General features: G+C 47.9%; 1 protein-coding gene across 1 annotated transcript; it reads right to left on the bottom strand.

Moving 5' to 3' along the window:
- Window positions 1-1,298: 1,298 nt before the first annotated feature.
- OSR1 (odd-skipped related transcription factor 1) lies at window positions 1,299-7,398 on the bottom strand. Its single transcript, XM_056856624.1, has 2 exons — window positions 6,736-7,398; window positions 1,299-1,491 (listed from the first exon to the last, which is right to left on the bottom strand). Exons 1-2 carry the CDS (start codon window positions 7,380-7,382, stop codon window positions 1,356-1,358), a joined length of 783 nt encoding a protein of 260 aa, XP_056712602.1. The 5' UTR covers window positions 7,383-7,398; the 3' UTR covers window positions 1,299-1,355.
- Window positions 7,399-17,723: the final 10,325 nt, after the last annotated feature.

Raw genomic sequence — 17,723 nt, 5'->3', positions numbered from 1 at the left:
AATACATCAGACACAGTTTGATGCTGCCTTCCTCTACTGCGAACTTTCTCATTTTTTAAAAAAATGATGTCCCCTCCTAAATCTGCAACGTTTTCCGTGACTGACTCAGCAGAAAGTCCCACCATATTCCATTCCAAGAATTCTTAAGAATGCAATCTCATCTTAATTTTTTTTTTAAGACCAACAAAATATTAAAAGTTGCCCTTCTCAAACCTTCAGCTATTGGTTACATCTCCAGGAAGCACCAAAGCGCCCTGATGCCCCAATTGAAGTTCAGAGCAGAAATCAAAGGTGTCGATCACATGTGTTTAATGCAGAGAGTGAAAACATTACCCAATAAAGACTTGCCTGTAAAATACCAATTTATTTTAATACTTAAAAAAAAATAACACAAATAAATCCAGTGATAAATGTTCATTATCAAGAATCAGCATAAAGTGCCACATAGCAATAACTTTAACCAAAAACATATTTGGAATGTCTCAATTCTTTACACTGCTTAGGAAACAAAACAACTTCAGATAAAGCTCTCAGGTTGAGATTTGTCACCCCGGCCCCCCCTAATCCTCTCATGCCCCCATCTCATTCCCCCCATCCGGACACACACTAACTTGAAAGTACCACTAAAATCACGCTGGGCCTAGCAGTCGCTTTGATTTATTGCCGCTCACCCTCCCTTCGCTCTTCCCACCTGGAGCGTTTTGGGGTTTTTCTGTTTAAATAAATCCACAAATTGCAAAACACCTCTCCAGGCACCAGACCCCAAACAAACAGAAACCCCAGGGTGCTCGTGGAAGTGTGCAGAAAGGAGACCCACCAATGGAAGCACTGAGATTTGTAGTGGGCCAAAGGATTTGTTTACAGGATGGTTGTTCAGAAGGTTGCCTCTTTCTAAACACGGAATGTAGTCGGTGGCCTGCTGTCCGTCTCAGCGGCTCCTCAAAAGGCGAAGCCGGTTTCTTGAAAGATCTGTTAAACGTTTCTCATCTGAAGTGTTTACGCTTTTCAACAGACACACACAAAAGGATAAAACTAAAAAAAATTAAAAAGCAATACTTCTGGAAGCGAGTTTGGAGCTGTTTGCGTCTTAACGACGGAAGATTCCTCTTCGACGCTTGAGCACCACCTTTTGACACAAAGTTTGTCGAAGCGATGCTGAGATTTACACTCTTCTGTGTAACTCAGAAGCAAATCAATGTTATTGCTCAGGGTGTAGAAAAGCTGGCTGTATTTGGTGGGCATTTGTTTTTGTTTTGTTTTAAAGCAATTAAATTAACGTTCATTGTGTTCCCCTTTGGTATGAATTTGACCTGAAAAGTCAGAAAGGGGAATGAAGTTCTCGGGGACTGGGAGCTTCAGCACTTAATTTTGGAAGGTTTAAGCTCCTTTACTTGTGTGTGCAGAGTCTTGTGAACAGCGAGAGTCCTGGACTGGCAAAATCCTTTCCCACATTCTTGACACTTAAATGGCTTTTCTTTAGAGTGGATATATCTGGAGAGAGACAATAAAGAGACATATTTATGAAAAGGTGCATATTTGGCCACATGGCCTCTCTAGTCCAAAATCAATTAACGTCTCGACTTCCTGGAACTCAAAAGTGGGGGCCAAAGTGCTGATGAAAGTTCCTCAGAGGGAAGCCTTGACATATAATGGCTATGAATTTAGACTTGGAAGAACACTGGTATTTTGGTTGCCAGCCTTCAGGTGGCGGCTGGGGATCTCCCTGAATTGCAACTCATCTCCAGATGATAGAGGTCAATTCTCTTGGGGAAAGTGGCAGCTTTGGAGGGTGGACTGTAGGGCGTTAACCTCTCTGAGGTCCCTCCCCTCCCCAAACTCCACCTTGCCCCAGGCTCCTCCTCTGAATCTCTAGGAATTTTCCCAGCAGGCACTAACAATCCTACTTGGTATACTTTCAACCCACTGTGCGCTCCTGTAGAGACAGTGCCTGCAAGCTGCTCTACAAGTTGCTCATACACACCAGGGGCTATGTTCCATGTGCAAAGGAAAGTACACTTGATGCTGCCCCCTCCTTTTAAGCAAATGGGGGGGGGGGTTCAAATGCATAATCAGAGCATTTATATGCCCATAGAAGATAACTGGATGGAAGCATTCAGCTACAAACAAGCACATCGTTATATCATTATGACTGGGGAGAGCTTCCCACCCAGGTTGCTCTTTTGTTGACAGAACACAGACAAATGGCTATAGAACTTTGTCCACTTAAGAGACGGTGACCTGTACAATGGTGAACAATGTCCCCAAAGTTCAGTCAGCTACCCATGACAGTTTGTTTTCTGTAAACTAAACAGTACCCAGTTCATGACAACATAACGACAGATGTAGACAAGCTGGAAAGTGTCCAGAGGAGGGCAACAAAGTTGGTGAAGGGTCTGGAGACCAAGTCCTATGAGGAAAGGTTGAAGAAGCTGGTATGTTTAGCCAGAAGAGGAGAAGACTGAGGGGTGATATGATAACCATCTTCAAGTACTTGAAGGGCTGTCATATAGAGGATGGTGCTGAGTTGTTTTCGGTTGCCCCAGAAGGTTGGATCAGAACCAACAGGGTGAAATCAAATCAAAAGAGTTTCCTTCTAGATATTAGGAATAATTTTCTAACAGTTCAAGTGGTTCCTCAATGGAACAGGCTTCCTCAGGAGGTGGTGAGCTTCCCTGGAAGTTTTTAAGCAGAGGCTAGATGGCCATCTGTCAGCAGTACTGATTCTATGACCTTAGGCAGATCATGAGAGGGTGGGCATCTTGGGCATCTTCTGAGCATGGAGTAGGGGTCACTGGAGGTGGGGGGGAGGTTATTGTGAATTTCCTGCATTGTGCAGGAGGTTGGACTAGATGACCATGGTGGACCTTCCAACTCTGATTCTATTATTCTGTGATCTATGCATTTTGCCCTTGGGCTACTTTTTTTTAACTCCAAGTCCATTTAACCTTTTGGAGTAAAAAGTACCCATGTGGTTATTAAGAATGATCCAGAGAACCATTTTAATGTGCTCTGGAGAGAGAGAGCCCTTCACAACAATCTGATGACCATTTCTGAAAACCTGGAGAATATTCATCTCACCACAGAAAAATATGTTCTTGGGATAGAAAAACACCTCAAGATGAAAGTTTATGTCAGTTTTCTAGTATCTTAGGTGCAACACATAACTGTTCTTGTTTTAAATTTAAAAAGCATAGCTTTGTCAAAGAACCATACCAGTTGTTTGGATAACGTAGAAAGGAGGAGGGGTGAGTTTGTGCCATAGAAACGTTCTGCCTCATGGTACAGTGTTTGTTTCAAGGTCTGGATGGATGAGTACTGTGAAACACAATGACTTCTGCCACATAAATACCACAAACTGTCTTTGTGCCAACTGTTCTACCCCAAGATGCATCAAAAATTTGGATTGGGGTAGAAATTTTTGGTTTTTTTTTTTTTTTTTACAAGGTTGCGATTAAGTCCCATTGATTTCAACAGGATCATCTGGAGTAAGTTGTGTGAAATGGGGCTTACTCCCATGGAAAGAGGATTAAGACCGAAACCCTAGAGAACAACTGGTTTGTGGTTCTTGCATTCAAATCCACCATTTTAGCCAGGTACCCCTCCTTTCCATCTGTACAAAGTGAATCATCATGAAATTACAGTTTGACTTAAATAAATACACTGTTACCAAGCCTCTGCGGTAGGGCAGTCTATAAATTAAATAACTGAAACATAAATCCTATGGGATCCATTGTTGGTGGGTTTTCGAAAAAGTTCCTTAGAAGTTCACTCATGCTTTATTGCTCAAAATAATTGTCAGCAAGGAAACCGGGGGTGGGGGTGGGGGTGGGGAATCGGCTGAAACAAAAGGCCTGGAACCTCAATGGTGGAATAAATAACATTCCCTAATAGGAAACAGAAGGCACCTCTACATAGCAACTTCCCACATTACTAAATTAGTACCTTGGACATATTTACTATATACTGGTGTGATGCCAGTTTAACTGTCATGACTCCCCCCAGAGAACCCTGGGGATTATAATTTTGTGAAGATGATGAGAATTCTCTGCTGTTTTCCATAGTTTGTTGGTTGAGAACCACGATGGTTAAAAAAAACTTGGAAATAGGCATGCTTCTAATGTGCAGAGTATTGCTATTACTTATGTGCATCCGTGTGGATATCGCCAGTGAACAAGCAAACCAAAACCTAAGCGAAAAAGATGGTTCAGTAATCAAGGATTGAACCAGGCTTGGGTATTGTTACCTTCAGCAACATTCATGCAAGCTTGAATGTTTATAGAATGAGAAGATACAATCTTTCCTAAAAACACTTTCTGATTTGCAAAACATGTACATTTCCTATATACTGTGGACAGCTATGAATATTGATGCAAAAGAGCCAGGTAGGATGTGATCGCTTTTACTTCTGTCTGTGCAAATGGAGCGGGCGGATGATGCAGTCTAGTAAATCCCACTAAACTCACTGGAGCTTACTTCTCAGTAAACATACATAGAATCCTCCACTATACTAGGAAGCCGGTCCCATGCAATTTAGCAGGAAAGCAGGACTTTCAAGAAATATCCTCAACATTGGTAGGGTTGCCAGCCTCCAGGTAGTAGCTGGAGATCTCCTGCTATTACAACTGATTTCCAGCCGATAGAGATCAGCTCACTTGGAGAAAATGGTTGCTTTGGCCATTGGACTCTATGGCATTTAAGCCCCTCCCCCTCCCCAAACCCCACCCTCCCCAGGCTCCGCCCCAAAAACCTCCTGTTGATGGTGAAGAGGGACCTGGCAATCCTAAACATTGGACTTAAATCAACATTCTTGGCATTACATGGGTTGTGAAGGATCTCCCAGATAACTTTGCCATATTGTTCAAGCCTTGATAAATATATTTACTGTGTGTGTGTATATGTATTGCATATTAAATGAATTAATATGGTCAGTTTTGCCTGGTGGGAGCAGTTATCTATATCAAATCTATATGGTGCAAATCAGTCAGACTTAATGCTGGAGTACATTTCTTGGGCCTTCAGCGTTGCCCTATCATATGCAATTCAATCATTTTCAGAGCCAAAAATAGGAGGCTGGCATGCTTACTCATAAGTAGATCCCTGCATGACATGGCCATAGTTTGACCTTTAAATTGCTTCATGTGCTTAATGTAATGTTGTGGTAACTATGTGCCCCTCACACTGGTAGACTGAGACAAACAAACATCAGATATTGCACATTGGTAATGGACCTTTCTGTCTATCCCACCTCCTGCCATTCAGGTAGTGCTTTCCTGTTTTGGATATACTCCAGAGAGCAAAACATGTGCTGTGATGTAGAGGGCATCACAAAGACAAGTTTGGGGAAAAGATGTTCATCAAATTGCGATTGTTGGTGAAAAGGTATAAATGCACCCCTTGGGCATCTATCTACTTTGTGGTGAGAAATTGATTCTCCTACTAGTTTTGGGTTTGACAGCCCTGGTACAAGCATACTTCAGTAAAACAGAAGCATGTGTAGTTGGGGATGGGCCATGGCTCAGCATCTGCTTTGCATGCAGAAAATCCCAGGTTCAATCCCTGGCATCTCTAGTTTAAAAAGATCCCTGGAGAGATGCTGCCAGTCAGAGTAGACAATACTGACCTGGATAGATCAACAGTCTGACTCAGTATAAGGCAGCTGTATGTGTGAGTAGACTTTTCACAAAAGTCATTACTAGTTTCTGCATGCCTAGAAAACAGGATACAAGTACTGGGAACGGAACATATCCCGTTACAGAATATTTAAGCCAGGGGTCCCCAACCTTTTTGAGCCCGTGGACACCTTTGGAATTCTGGGGTCACCTTTGGAATAGTGTGATGGGCACAGTGCAGCCACACAATGTTTGCCACAAAATCGCCGCTGCAGGAGGTGGAGCTAGCTGCAACATGGCTGCTCCAGCTTACCTTCGGTCACACAGTAAAGATCCTTGCGCTGTGGGAACAACAGTTGCCAAAGCAATGTTTTTTTTAAATATCCGCACAGCCAATCAAATTTCTAATGGTCAATCAGAAACCTGGCTGTGCGGAAGCTGCATTTGTCCCCAACCACTTTCTAAAAACACTTGGCAAGCACAAAGAAAGGTGTTGGCAGGCATCATGGCGCTCACAAGCACCACATTGGGGACCCTTGATTTAAGCTTTTAAAAGTTTTACACTTGGATTTTCTAGCTCTACGCTGACTAAGGAACAGGAGGAGAACATCATAGGCCTTTTATGCAGGGACGTTTCCCCGCAGTCACCCCAGCCGACGGCTGGAAGGGACCACCAGGGTCGTCTAGTCCAGTCCTCTGCACAATGCAGGCAATTCACAACTACCGCCCGTCTGAGGTCGTCTTGCTCTCCCCATGCGTTTTGCCCGCATTTCCCAGATTCAGGCTAAAACAGCATCTGGAAAACATGGGCAAAATGCGGGGATGATGGATGGAAAAGGCATGCATAATCAAAAGGAAGCCCTGAAGCAGTCAGTGGGGCTGATTGTGGGGAAACGTCCCTGAATAAAAGGCCATAGAAACATATCCAGAAGCTACCTCGCACATAGAGGGGAAGGGGACACCTCTAACTCTGAATTATGCAACACCATCACATTTGTTTTGACAAGTTATTCAAGCTGTATATGGTGGGTATATTGAAAGATACATTGTAATTTATAACTAATGTGTATATGGCATTGATATATTTACAGGTTTTGTTACAAACCCAGAAAACATATATGTGTACCTGTGATCTCTCAAGTGATCTTGTCTTCTGAAGGCCTTGTGGCAAATGTCGCAGGTGTACGGCCTTTCATCCGTGTGGGTTCTTTCGTGAATCAAAAGGTTATACGACTTGGTGAAGTGTCTGCCGCAGAATTTGCACACAAATTCCTTCTTGGTTTTGGAAGGTAACCTCCCACGGGTGGGTTTCTTCTCGGGGGAAAGCTTGGTCACCTCGAGCAACGAGCCTAGGCCCGGCGAGGAGCCTTGGCTCTCGATTTGTCCGAGTTTCGAATGGTCCTCTTGGGTGGCCGCCACGGCGAGATTCGCAAAATCAAATCTGGGCTTGGCTTTGAGAGGCACGCCGGTGGCTTCTTGCTTGGGGTGGATGATGTGCGGGAACAGAGGGAAGGCAGGCAACTGAAACCTGGCGTCCACCAGGCTGGCCATGCCAGGCACTTTGGAGAAAGAGGAACGGGGCAAATGCATGGCCGGGTAGCCCAGGGTCCATTGGTGCAGGTGAACAGCGTGCAAGGCACTGAAGCCATAGAGGTTTGGGAGGTGGTCTGAAGGCACTGTTGGCAGGCCATTGAAAGCTTGCAGAAAGGAGTAGTTGGTGAGCTGCAGGGAAGGATGGATGGGCACCGGAGCTGGCAGAGTCTTACTACCCATGGTAGTGAAGAAGCTTGAGAAGGTGAGCTCCTGCAGAAGAGAAAAAGAAGCACCAAATGCATGATTCCTGGGCTAACACAAGGATGAGTAAATACATGATGAGGTTCAGTACCCACAAGGTAAATCTTTCTACACTCACTGTTTACAGCAGGGGTGTCAAACATAAGGCCTGAGGGCCAGATTTGGCCCCTTGATAGCTCTTATCCGGCCCGAAAGCCAGCCGTGGCAGCCACCCTGCCCCAATCCCAACCCCCACTTTTGATCTGGGCTGGCGAGGCATGGCCCGGCCCAACCAAGTGACATTTATGTCATATGAAGACGACGAAGAAGAGTTGGTTTTTATATGCCAACTTTCCCTACCACTTAAGGAAGAATCAAACCAGCTTACAATCACTTTCCCTTCCCCTCCCCACAACAGACACCCTGTGAGGTAGGTGGGGCTGAGAGAGCTCTAAGAGAGCTGTGATTAGCCCAAGGTCACCCAGCTGACTTCATGTCTAGGAGTGGGGAAACCAACCTGGTTCACCAGATTAGCATCCACCGCCCTAGTAACAATTGAGTTCGACAGCCCTGGTTTACAGTTTACTGAAACATGACATGTAGGAACAGAGGGGAGGTAGACAATTGAAACTTGGTATCCAGCACAATAGGGAGCCAGCGTGGTGTAGTGGTTAAGAGCGGCACACTCTAATCTGGAGAACCGGGTTTGATTCCCCACTCCTCCACATGAAGCCTGCTGAATGACCTTGGGCCAGTCACAGTTCTCTCAGAACTCTCTCTGCCCACGCAGAGGCAGGCAATGGCAAACCATCTCCGGAGGTCTCTTGCCTTGAAAACCCTACAAGGTCGCCATAAGTCAGCTGTGACTACTTGACAGCACACACACATCCACCACACAGGGCACTTTGGAGAAAGACCCAACAGAGCAAATGCCAGCCTTGCTAGTTGAGTGAGATCTAGGCTGATCCTCTAAGCCTTCCTTAGCCCGGGTGTTTAAGCCTAGGTATGTCCACAGGTGTGAATCCAAGGGTACGTGGCTCAGAGCCTCGTCCCTGAGTGGCCCAATATGCTACAGCAGTATACTGTATTTCCCCCACCCATATACACACTTTTCTTTCAACTGTATTTTTGTATCCTGTGAGATGCTTTCAAGTCCTCACTGGGGAGAAAAGCAGGGTGTAAATCCTTTGACAAACATGCCTATTCTGAGAAAAGCCCAAACTGCTCCTAATTCTGTCACCCAAGCATGTGCTAGGCGCTCCATGGAACAAAAAGGAGCAGCTTCTGCCAAGATATTTGCCACGAGACAAGATGAAGAAACAAAAGAAATAAATGAATTGGGAGCTCCTCTGAAAAAAAAATGAGAAGGCCTTTTCCAGGATACCTCCCCAACAGCATGATTTACAGTCCAGATGAACCATACCACAAAATGCCAGTCATTTACCATTGCCAACAACCTGGCAAAAAATGTCCTGCCTCTTGAAAAGACACTTGGGCAGGCATTTCATGGCATAGAGGTAAATAGCATCACCTAGTAAATAACACCCTATTAAATCTCTATTAAGGGGGGCACCACATTTCCCCCTGATTTGCTGCCAACCCTACTCCCATTAGGGTACCACGAGGCTAACCAGTTATCAGGAGGGGAGGCCAGAGGTAGGCTTCAGTGCAACCATGCTTTATTTTTGCCACCCCAAAGGAGGCGCTGACTCAGGAACAATTTGGGGTGGTGTCTGGGACCTGTGTTTCCCTGGCAATCCCCATTTCTTGAAGGAAGGCTTTTGCCATGCCTTCAGCAGTAGGCTGGCTCTCTGTTCTGGAGCTCACAAGCTGGCTCCATGTGGGGGGGCTGGGTAGGGATGCCAGCCTCCAGGTGGGACCTGGGGATCCCCCAGAATTACAGTTAATCTCCAGACTACAGAGATTAGTTCCCCTGGAGAACATGGATGCTTTAGTGCAGGGGTGTCAAACATAAGGCCCAGGGGCCGGCTCCGGCTCCTTGAGAACTCTTATCCAGCCCGCAAACCAGCCAAGGCAGCCACCCCCCACTCTCGATCTGGGCTGGTGAGGCATGGCCCAGCCCGATCAAGTGATATTTATGTCACGTCCGGCCCTTGTAACAATTGAGGGTGGATTATGTGGCATTGGACCCCACTGAGGTTAGGGTTGCCAGGTGCCCGGTGGTGGTGAGCCAACCCCTGGAAATTCGCCCCTCTGCCCACCGACCACCTGAGGGTCAGCGGGCAGACATGCACATGTGTGCTGATGCGCACGCGCAGCACTTCTGGTTTACAACTGGAAGTGCCGCCTTGCGAGGGGCCTTTTCCTTTTAGTTTGAGTGGTAAAGGACCGCTTACCACTCAAACTAAGAGGAAAAGGCCCCTCTCGAGGCAGCACTTCTGGTTGTAAACCGGAAGTGCCGTGCATGCGCCTCGGCATGCTCAATCACGCATGCATGCAATCACACCCACATCCCCATAGCCTCCCGCCGGAGCAGAGGAGGGACCTGGTAAGCCTAACTGAGGTCACTGTCCTCCCCAGGCATTGTACCCCCCTGAGGTACCAAAATCTCCAGGTGTTGCCCAACCTGCAGCTGGCAACCCTACACCACCATCCCCCACTGGTGGCCAGGGGGGACCTGGCAACCCTGGGAGAGAGGGTAGGGCTGACAACCTCCAGGTACTGTACAAAAAGGCACCTCTGTGTGTACAAACATGTTATCCAAAACTTGACACAGAAGAAAAGGTATGTCCAGACTATTGTAACAAATTACAAAACTGTATTAAACAGTGCGAAACCAACAAATCACAAACTATATACAAAAGGTAAGTATAAATCCTTTGTACAGTCCCATATCTGTCACACTTCTGAATTATTGTTGTTTTCCAGGTGCAGAACGAGGGTACTTAGGTAAGTATGCTCTACTTAGTATCTTCAAGATATCTCCGTTTTCAGGGAGGAAGAGGCCATTGGACTCTGTCATTGAAGTCCCTCCCCCTTCAAACCCCACCTTCCTCAGGCTCCGCCCCCAAAATCTGCAGGCATTTCCCAACCCGGAGCTGGTAACCCTAAGGGAGGGTGCAGCACAGAATCAAGCAAGAGTTCTACAAAACCCAAGAACTGCCCTCCTAAAACTCTTTCCGTTGGCCCTTTACTTTTACAGGGAGCCAATGGGAGTCACATTATGAGAAGACAAGAGTCACTGGAAAAGACCGTAATGCTAGGAGGGAGCCTGGGCGACTTCAAAGCCGCTTCCCCTAGACCAGTCCATCACGTGAATGGGAGCCGTACTTGACGTTAGCATGTGAAACCGGCCGGGGGGGGGAGGGGTAGAGAAGAGACCGCTTGTTTTGGGATCAAGAAAGAGGAGGGGGGATCAAGGGAGCCAAAAAAACCGAGCGACGATTTTCTCCTACAATTGTCCTGGTTAGAGTGTGTGTGCGGGTGGGGGGATGCTATGCTTCGGCCATTTATGCAAGGGAGGTTTTGCCTTGGGCTTGCCGCTCTCTAGCTGCACATTTTCCCCCATTCTCAAAACTCTGCATGGGGGCTTGTTTTTGCGTTTTAAGAATTCGGATGGGGGAAAATGTGCAGCTAGAGAGCGGCAAGCCCAAGGCAAAACCTCCCATGCATAAATGTCCTGAAGTCTGGAAGTCGGTGTCAAAACTTCAGCTGGGTAATCCTGTGATTCCCATCCCTTCTCCGCAGCACAAATCCAGGAGTCTAGTGGCACTGGGAAAATATACACGTTCAGGCATTAGCTTTAGGGGACTGGAGTCCGTTTTATTACGTAGGTTTTCCACTGTCTCTCTCATGGACATTTTTTTTTAACTCTAACAGGTGCTCAAACGGTCTGTGTCCCCTTGGTGAGATCTGCATTGGATTTAACCGCATTTCATCCTGGACTTCCTGCGTTTCATGACCCTCTTGATCAGGGGTTTCATTTGTCATGGCCTGGGTGCATGAAGGTCTACTTCTTGCATCAGAAAAAGTGGACTTGAATCCAGGAAAGCTCGTACCGGAATAAAATGTTGCTCGTCTTCAAGGGCCCTGTGTGATTCTTTAATATTAACGCTGTCCTTCATTTAAAAGGCATCTGGTGTCGCGATTCGCGAATTAGGCAGCAATGCCAAAACGCAGCGACTGCAGGAAAAGGACCCCTCATTCCTTTTTGAAAACGAAGGACACTTTCACCCATGCCAAATAATGTACTTTCAATCCACTTTCAATGCCCTTTGGAGATGTATTTTACAACAACAAAATCCACTTGCAATCGATCGTTAAAATGAATTGAAAGTGCATTATGATGTGTGAAAGCACCCAAAGTGAATACCAAGGGGTCCGCTGGGGCGAGCCTCAATCCCCTCTGTGCCAGCAGTCTTCATTTTTGAAAGGCTGCAAGCAAAACAGTCGGGTTTTTCTTGGTGGCTAGAACTTAGGCAAAAAACAATTGGTCCCATCAAGGCTACGAAAAATTTTGGCTTTTTTTTTTTAAGTTCCATCAAGGGCTGCGGTTGTTACAGAAGCGGTGAGCCGGTGGGAATCTACGGGGCCTCCGCCTGAAGCACGGCTCTTCCACCGAAAGGATTGGGCTTTCCTTTTGGTGGCATCGCGCACTTTATGCACGGTGCATAAAAAGAATCGTTTGCATCCAGACTTGCTATAGTAACCACCCGAAGAGATAGGAAGGGGGAAACTAACTGTATTCATATATCCTGATTTTTTGCCTAAGGTTATATTGAGGTTTCCAGCTTCCCATATACTCTTCGCCAGTGCATCACTCTTTGCCTTTCCTAGTCCTTCCCAGTACAGTTGCAGGCTTGTAGCTTGCCTCATCCGTTTCTAGGTCACAACACTTTCCTTTATATCCCCAGGGGCTGCCTTGTGTGTGAAACTCATTGACAGTACTTTCTTTTTTGGGGGGTGGGGGTGGGGCTTTTATTCTTCCCTCTGCCATTTATGCATGGGAGGTTTAACCTTGGGTTTGCTAGATGCACATTTCCCCCCATCCAAGTTCTCAAAACTCTGAGTGTGGGCTTGTTGAGTTTTGAGAATTCGGTTGGGGAAAAACCGTGCATCTGGAGAGCGGCAAATCCAAGGCAAAACCGGCAGCGAGAGTTTTGGCTTTCCGAAGTTGGAAGGCGAGTTTTCAAAGGGGGGGGGGGCGATCCTGCACCGTATTAGGTGTAATAAGCCGGGAAACGAACCAAAAGGCGGCGGGGGGGGGGCGAGGGGCTGTGAAATGGGGAGGGCAAAAGGAATCGCCGCCTTCCTGCCGAGCGGGCGAAAAGCGAAAGGGAGCGGGGCCGGCGAACGGCGGGCTGTGGCGGGCGCGGCCCTTCTCGCTCAAGGGCTGCCCCGAGCCCACCTTTCACACCCATTTCCATAAATCAGCCTCCCAACAAAAAGAGGGGGTGGGGGGAATCGCGAAGCCTCGAGGAATTCCATCGCGCTGACCCGGAATAAACGAGGCTGACATTTCGCCCAGATTTGCCTTTTCTAATTGGACAAATTTGGGATCGCGGCCGATTAAAACGCCGCCGCCGCGGCTCCCTCCCTCCTCCCCTCCGCTCCCTCGGCGTTAACTCGTTGAGAGCCGGCGGAGGATGGCTAGAGGGGAAGAAGAGGAAGAAGAGGAAGAAGAGTTGGTTTAGAAGAGTTGGTTTTTATGCGCCGACTTTCTCTACCACTTAAGGGAGACTCAACCCGGCTTCCAACCACCTTCCCTCCCCCTCCCCACAACGGACCCCCTGTGAGGACGGTGGGGCTGAGAGAGCTGTGACTAGCCCAAGGTCTCCCAGATGGCTTCATGTGGCGGAGCGGGGAAACCAACCCAGCTCCCCAGATTAGCCTCCTCCGCTCATGGGGAGGAGCGGGGACTCGAACCCGGTCCACCAGATCAGAGTCCACCGCTCCAGGCCATTTGAAAATAGAGATCTCTGTGCATTATATATAGAGAGAGAACTTGGCATGTGCCGTGTCGGGTTTTCTACAGAGGTTTTTCACAGCCTCCCAGCCGACTTTGAGACATGGCAGGACAACTGCTGGGAAGGCAGCCTGCCTGTTTTGCGAGGCCTCCCGCTCCGACGGATCCTAAACGCGTGTACATGGAAGCACAGCCGTCTGAGCTCAATCGACCCCTCTTCCAAATAAGCGCGCTAAGGATCCGAAATGCTCGCCGTCCTATTTTTAAAACGAAACAAAAATCCCCTTCCTCCGCTGCTGCTTCTATTGGAGACGGAAGAGGTGCATTCGTTCAGAAGTTGGAATCTCTGGCGTTGGTAGAAGTAAGGAAGCCTGAAGCGGAGAGCCCCGGGCTAGCCTGACCTCAAATCTCGGAGGCTAAGCAGGGTCGACCCAGACAGGTATTTGGATGGGAGACCTCCAAGGAATACCAGGGTCCTGACGCAGAGGCAGGCAATGGCAAACAACCATCTAACCCCTTTTGCTTTGAAAACCCTATAGGGTCGCCATGAGTCAGCTGTGGTTTGACAGCAAAAAAATAAATAAATAAAGGTAACAAACAGGCGCTGAGATCTGCGAGGTCTCTGGATTCCTTTTCCCCCAGGCTCGCCAATTTACCCCTGGCCTACCTTCCAGGTCTGTTGTAAAGCTTTCCACCAGCTTTTTTGACTCTAGGACGCCAGATCTGGGACTCTGGGACGCCAGATAAACAACAAGCCCTCTTTCCCGGTTTGGAGGGCTTGTTCCTAGATAGGGTTCGTTTCACAGTCAGAAAGGAAGCATCGATCCTATGCTCCGAGGCTTTGCCAAACCCCCGCACAAGTATTTGCGTCACAATTATCGACCCCCCCACACACACACAAACACACGGATCGCTGAATCCCCCCCCCTCTCTCCCTCTCCTTTTCATGCAACCACTACGAGTTGCCCCGGGGATCTGGACCTGGTTTGTAAACCTTGCCCTACCAGAACGTCTAACTTGGAGAGAGGCGAGATGGGTTGTTGTTTTTTTTGCAAAAGCCAAACGCCTTTTAAATTTTTGTTCCGAACCCACCTCTTCTTTCACCCGATCCTCTTTCCCCGCGAGGGAGAGAGAAAGTGACCGGAGAATAGCATCCTTTGTGCAAAGGGTCCTGGGCTCTCTGGAAAGCAGCCTGGCTTCGAACAAAGGGCTCTGGGGACCGGGCTGCGGGGAGAGCAGGAGACGGGTCGAGCCACGACACCTTGGCTGGCCCCCGTCCAGAGCTGCCAGCTCCCCTTGGGCTGGGCCGGGGACCCTGCCAGCCCCCCAGCAGATGTGGCGTGGGGTCCCTGTTTCGTATATCAAAGGCAAGATCCCCTGGAGGTCGAGAGTGACACGCCGGAGAGCCGGTTGTTTATTTCGGTGTCACCTCCACCTTCCAATTCTGTTTCATGTCAGCAGATCTTTATCAACAGATTTTTTCCCCCGTTTAATGAGAAGGGCCTGGGAGTTCTCAGCCGCTCCGCGATCCTGCCTCCCCCCCACCCTCCAGCCCCAACTGCAATAAAACCAAAGTCCCGCTTAAAAAAAAAAAAATTGCGATTCGCTGGGCAAATTGAACTCCGTTACTGACAGCCCGGTTGGGATTTTTTTATTTTTTAAATTACCCTCCCAGAAGAAAGAAAGGGTTAACGTTGCGATCCTGACTTCCTTGGGGCATTTAGGGGATGGGGTGACCAGCAAAGACGCAGGGGGTCGGGTTGTAAGGGACAGGTTCCCGCAAAAAAGGTCCTCCCGACTCAATTTCGTTCCGCATTTTCCAGCTGGCATCCAGTTCTTTGGGGTTGATCGTAACCGCAAAGGGGACGTGGGTCAGTAATAAATAAATAAATAAATTAAAGGGGAGACTTTAAAAAACCCTATTTTATTCCATCATAAACTCACTGATTCAGACGGCGCTAGTCCGCAAGAGTTTGTGAAGAAATAAAATGGAATTGGTTTTCTCTAAATGTCGATGGGACTCCTGCTTATTTTGGGCTGGACTGGTCCCTGCAAGGGGCAGCCCTATGCCCGGTGACCTTTGGAGGAAGCCACCAGCGAGAAACCTCTTTGTCGCCGACCCCTTGGCAGCTTTAGAGATACCTGCGGGGGTGGGGGGTCCTTTCCCCATGTGCTATTCTGGCCCAGTCGGAGCCACAGACGACCCTCATGCATTCAACCAGCACTTGAAACACCAAGCCGGTTAGGCCGCAGCTCTTCCCTTTGAACCCATCCTAAACACGTTGGGCGGGTTCTGCTGAATCACAATCGGCCTGGCTGTTCCAAACCAGAGGTTTGTCGATAGCTATATAGCGCCCCTCAGTGGACAGAGGACCACGAAGTCCCGGCCCCGAAGAGCTTGCAGTCAGGGGTGGCGGGGACAGGGAAATACTGGATTATTCGTTAGGAACAAGTCCCACTGCTTTCAAAGGAGCTCCTGAATAAGGCAGAAACTTGCCCCTGAAGGCAGTGAGGGGGTGGTGGTCTCCCTTCGACTTGAATAGCCTCCCGTGCAAGTCCTGTGATTCCTTTTTAAGACGTTAAGGCTGTCCAATTCTACCCGTAATCGCCCCTGGATTTCAATGGCATTTAATTCCCCGGGATTGCAACATTAGACACAAACCTCTGACAGGTGTACTTCCGACTAAGAGGGCTGCGGATCGCAGCCGAGCCAGTTTAGCCAGTTCAGAAGTAATTACCACTTACTGTAAGACAGCAATAGATCTGCTTGTCTTTAAGGAGCCCCAAGAAGACCACCTTCTGTTTCCGAGGAAGTCCCACTGAACTCTATAGTGTTTACTTCTATGTAGACAAGCTTTAGGTCCTACTGTAAGCCTATGCACCGTTAGGATGCTACTCTTCACCCCATTATAGCTGGGATCCTAAACGCTGTTACTTGAACGCAGTGTATACCCCCCCATCTAGTACATGCAGCCCAGGGCTGTGCGTATTTACTCAGAAGCAAGACTCATTAGGATTCAATAAGGCCTGCTCCCCATAACCAGGTGTAAACCAAAGCAACCCTCCCAAATCTATGGCTCCCTCCCAAACGCCCTTCCGTCGCGCTTCCGTTACTTATCATGGTTTCTATAAACTTCCAAACACGTCCACTAATCACCGGGATGAGAACAGAAATCAAGGAAGTGGAGAATAAATCGTACTTTTGGAAGGAAGGAGGAAAGAAGGATGGAAAGAAAAAAGGAAGGAAAAGAGGAAAGAAGAAAAGAAAGAAGGAAAAAGGAAAGAATGAAGGAAAGAAAGAAAGAATTACTCCAGGCACACTTAGTTAGAAGCAAATCCTTTTGATTCCAGTGGAAATGTCCTGCCCCCAAAGGGCTTGTCCACATGGATCAGAGTCCAGTCGAAGTTGACTTAGCCAACAGCTATTGGTGGGAACATCTAGAGATGGGGCATTTCCTCCCCCCCCCACACACACACACACACACACACGCACCTTGCTTAGATGGAGCTCAAGTTACAACACTTTGAGGAGGGGACCATCGTTCTTGATATTGGAGGGGGGGAGTTTCAGGGAGATCCAGAGCCCTTCCCCAATTTCCCATCTTTCATTTTTAAGTCGGTCTCTAGCTCCAGCCCCCACCTTCGGAAAATATTTTTTAAATGCATTCGGACCACGTTGCTTCCACTTTGCTCAATTAGAAATAAATCTAATCCGGTCATTGAGGCCGGCGAATGCAAAAGCGGTGAGATACTGTCAAGTATCTGAATGCTCATTTAAAAACAACAACAACAACATATATACTATCAAAATAATGGGATCCAACCTCGATTTTTCTTTTTTAAACCACCTCCTTCTATTTGGCGTTGGCCATTTATGCACGGGAGGTTTTGCCTTGGATTTGCCACTCTCTAGATGCACAATTCTCAAAACTCCGCCTGGGGGGCATATTGTTGAGTTTTGAGAATTTGGATGGGAAAAAACGTGCATCTAGAGAGTGGCAAATCCAAGGCAAAACCTCCCGTGCATAAATGGCCAATATTGATATCAGGTCCAGCGACAGTTACTTTTGGCCTAACCTGATGTTAGACATAATTGTGGGTGGGTAGGCAAGATTCAGAGCAGCATGATGAATACCCCCCCCCCTTTCTGGCCGCTGGTCCCGTTCTCCCTCCGGCCGGGCCGCTGCCTTAACTAGCTCTACAGGGGGTCAATTTCACCTTTCCACCAGCAGGCCTCGCAAACGCGTTGCCGAATCCCCCCCCCCCAAAAAAAAGGGGGAAAAAGCGAGCGACAGACCCAGAGAATGACAAGCAGACCCCGGAGGAAGGCAAAAGCCAGGAAAACCCTCCTGGCCCCGAGCTGCATTCGCACGTAAGCGCACAGCGGCGTTCAAAAGACCAACAGCCGTTCAGCG

Source organism: Euleptes europaea, chromosome 10, assembly GCF_029931775.1.
Source record: "Euleptes europaea isolate rEulEur1 chromosome 10, rEulEur1.hap1, whole genome shotgun sequence".
Classification (NCBI taxonomy): domain Eukaryota; kingdom Metazoa; phylum Chordata; class Lepidosauria; order Squamata; family Sphaerodactylidae; genus Euleptes; species Euleptes europaea.
The sequence above is the reverse complement of the archived record's forward strand: the minus strand, read 5'-3'. Positions and strand labels throughout refer to the sequence as shown.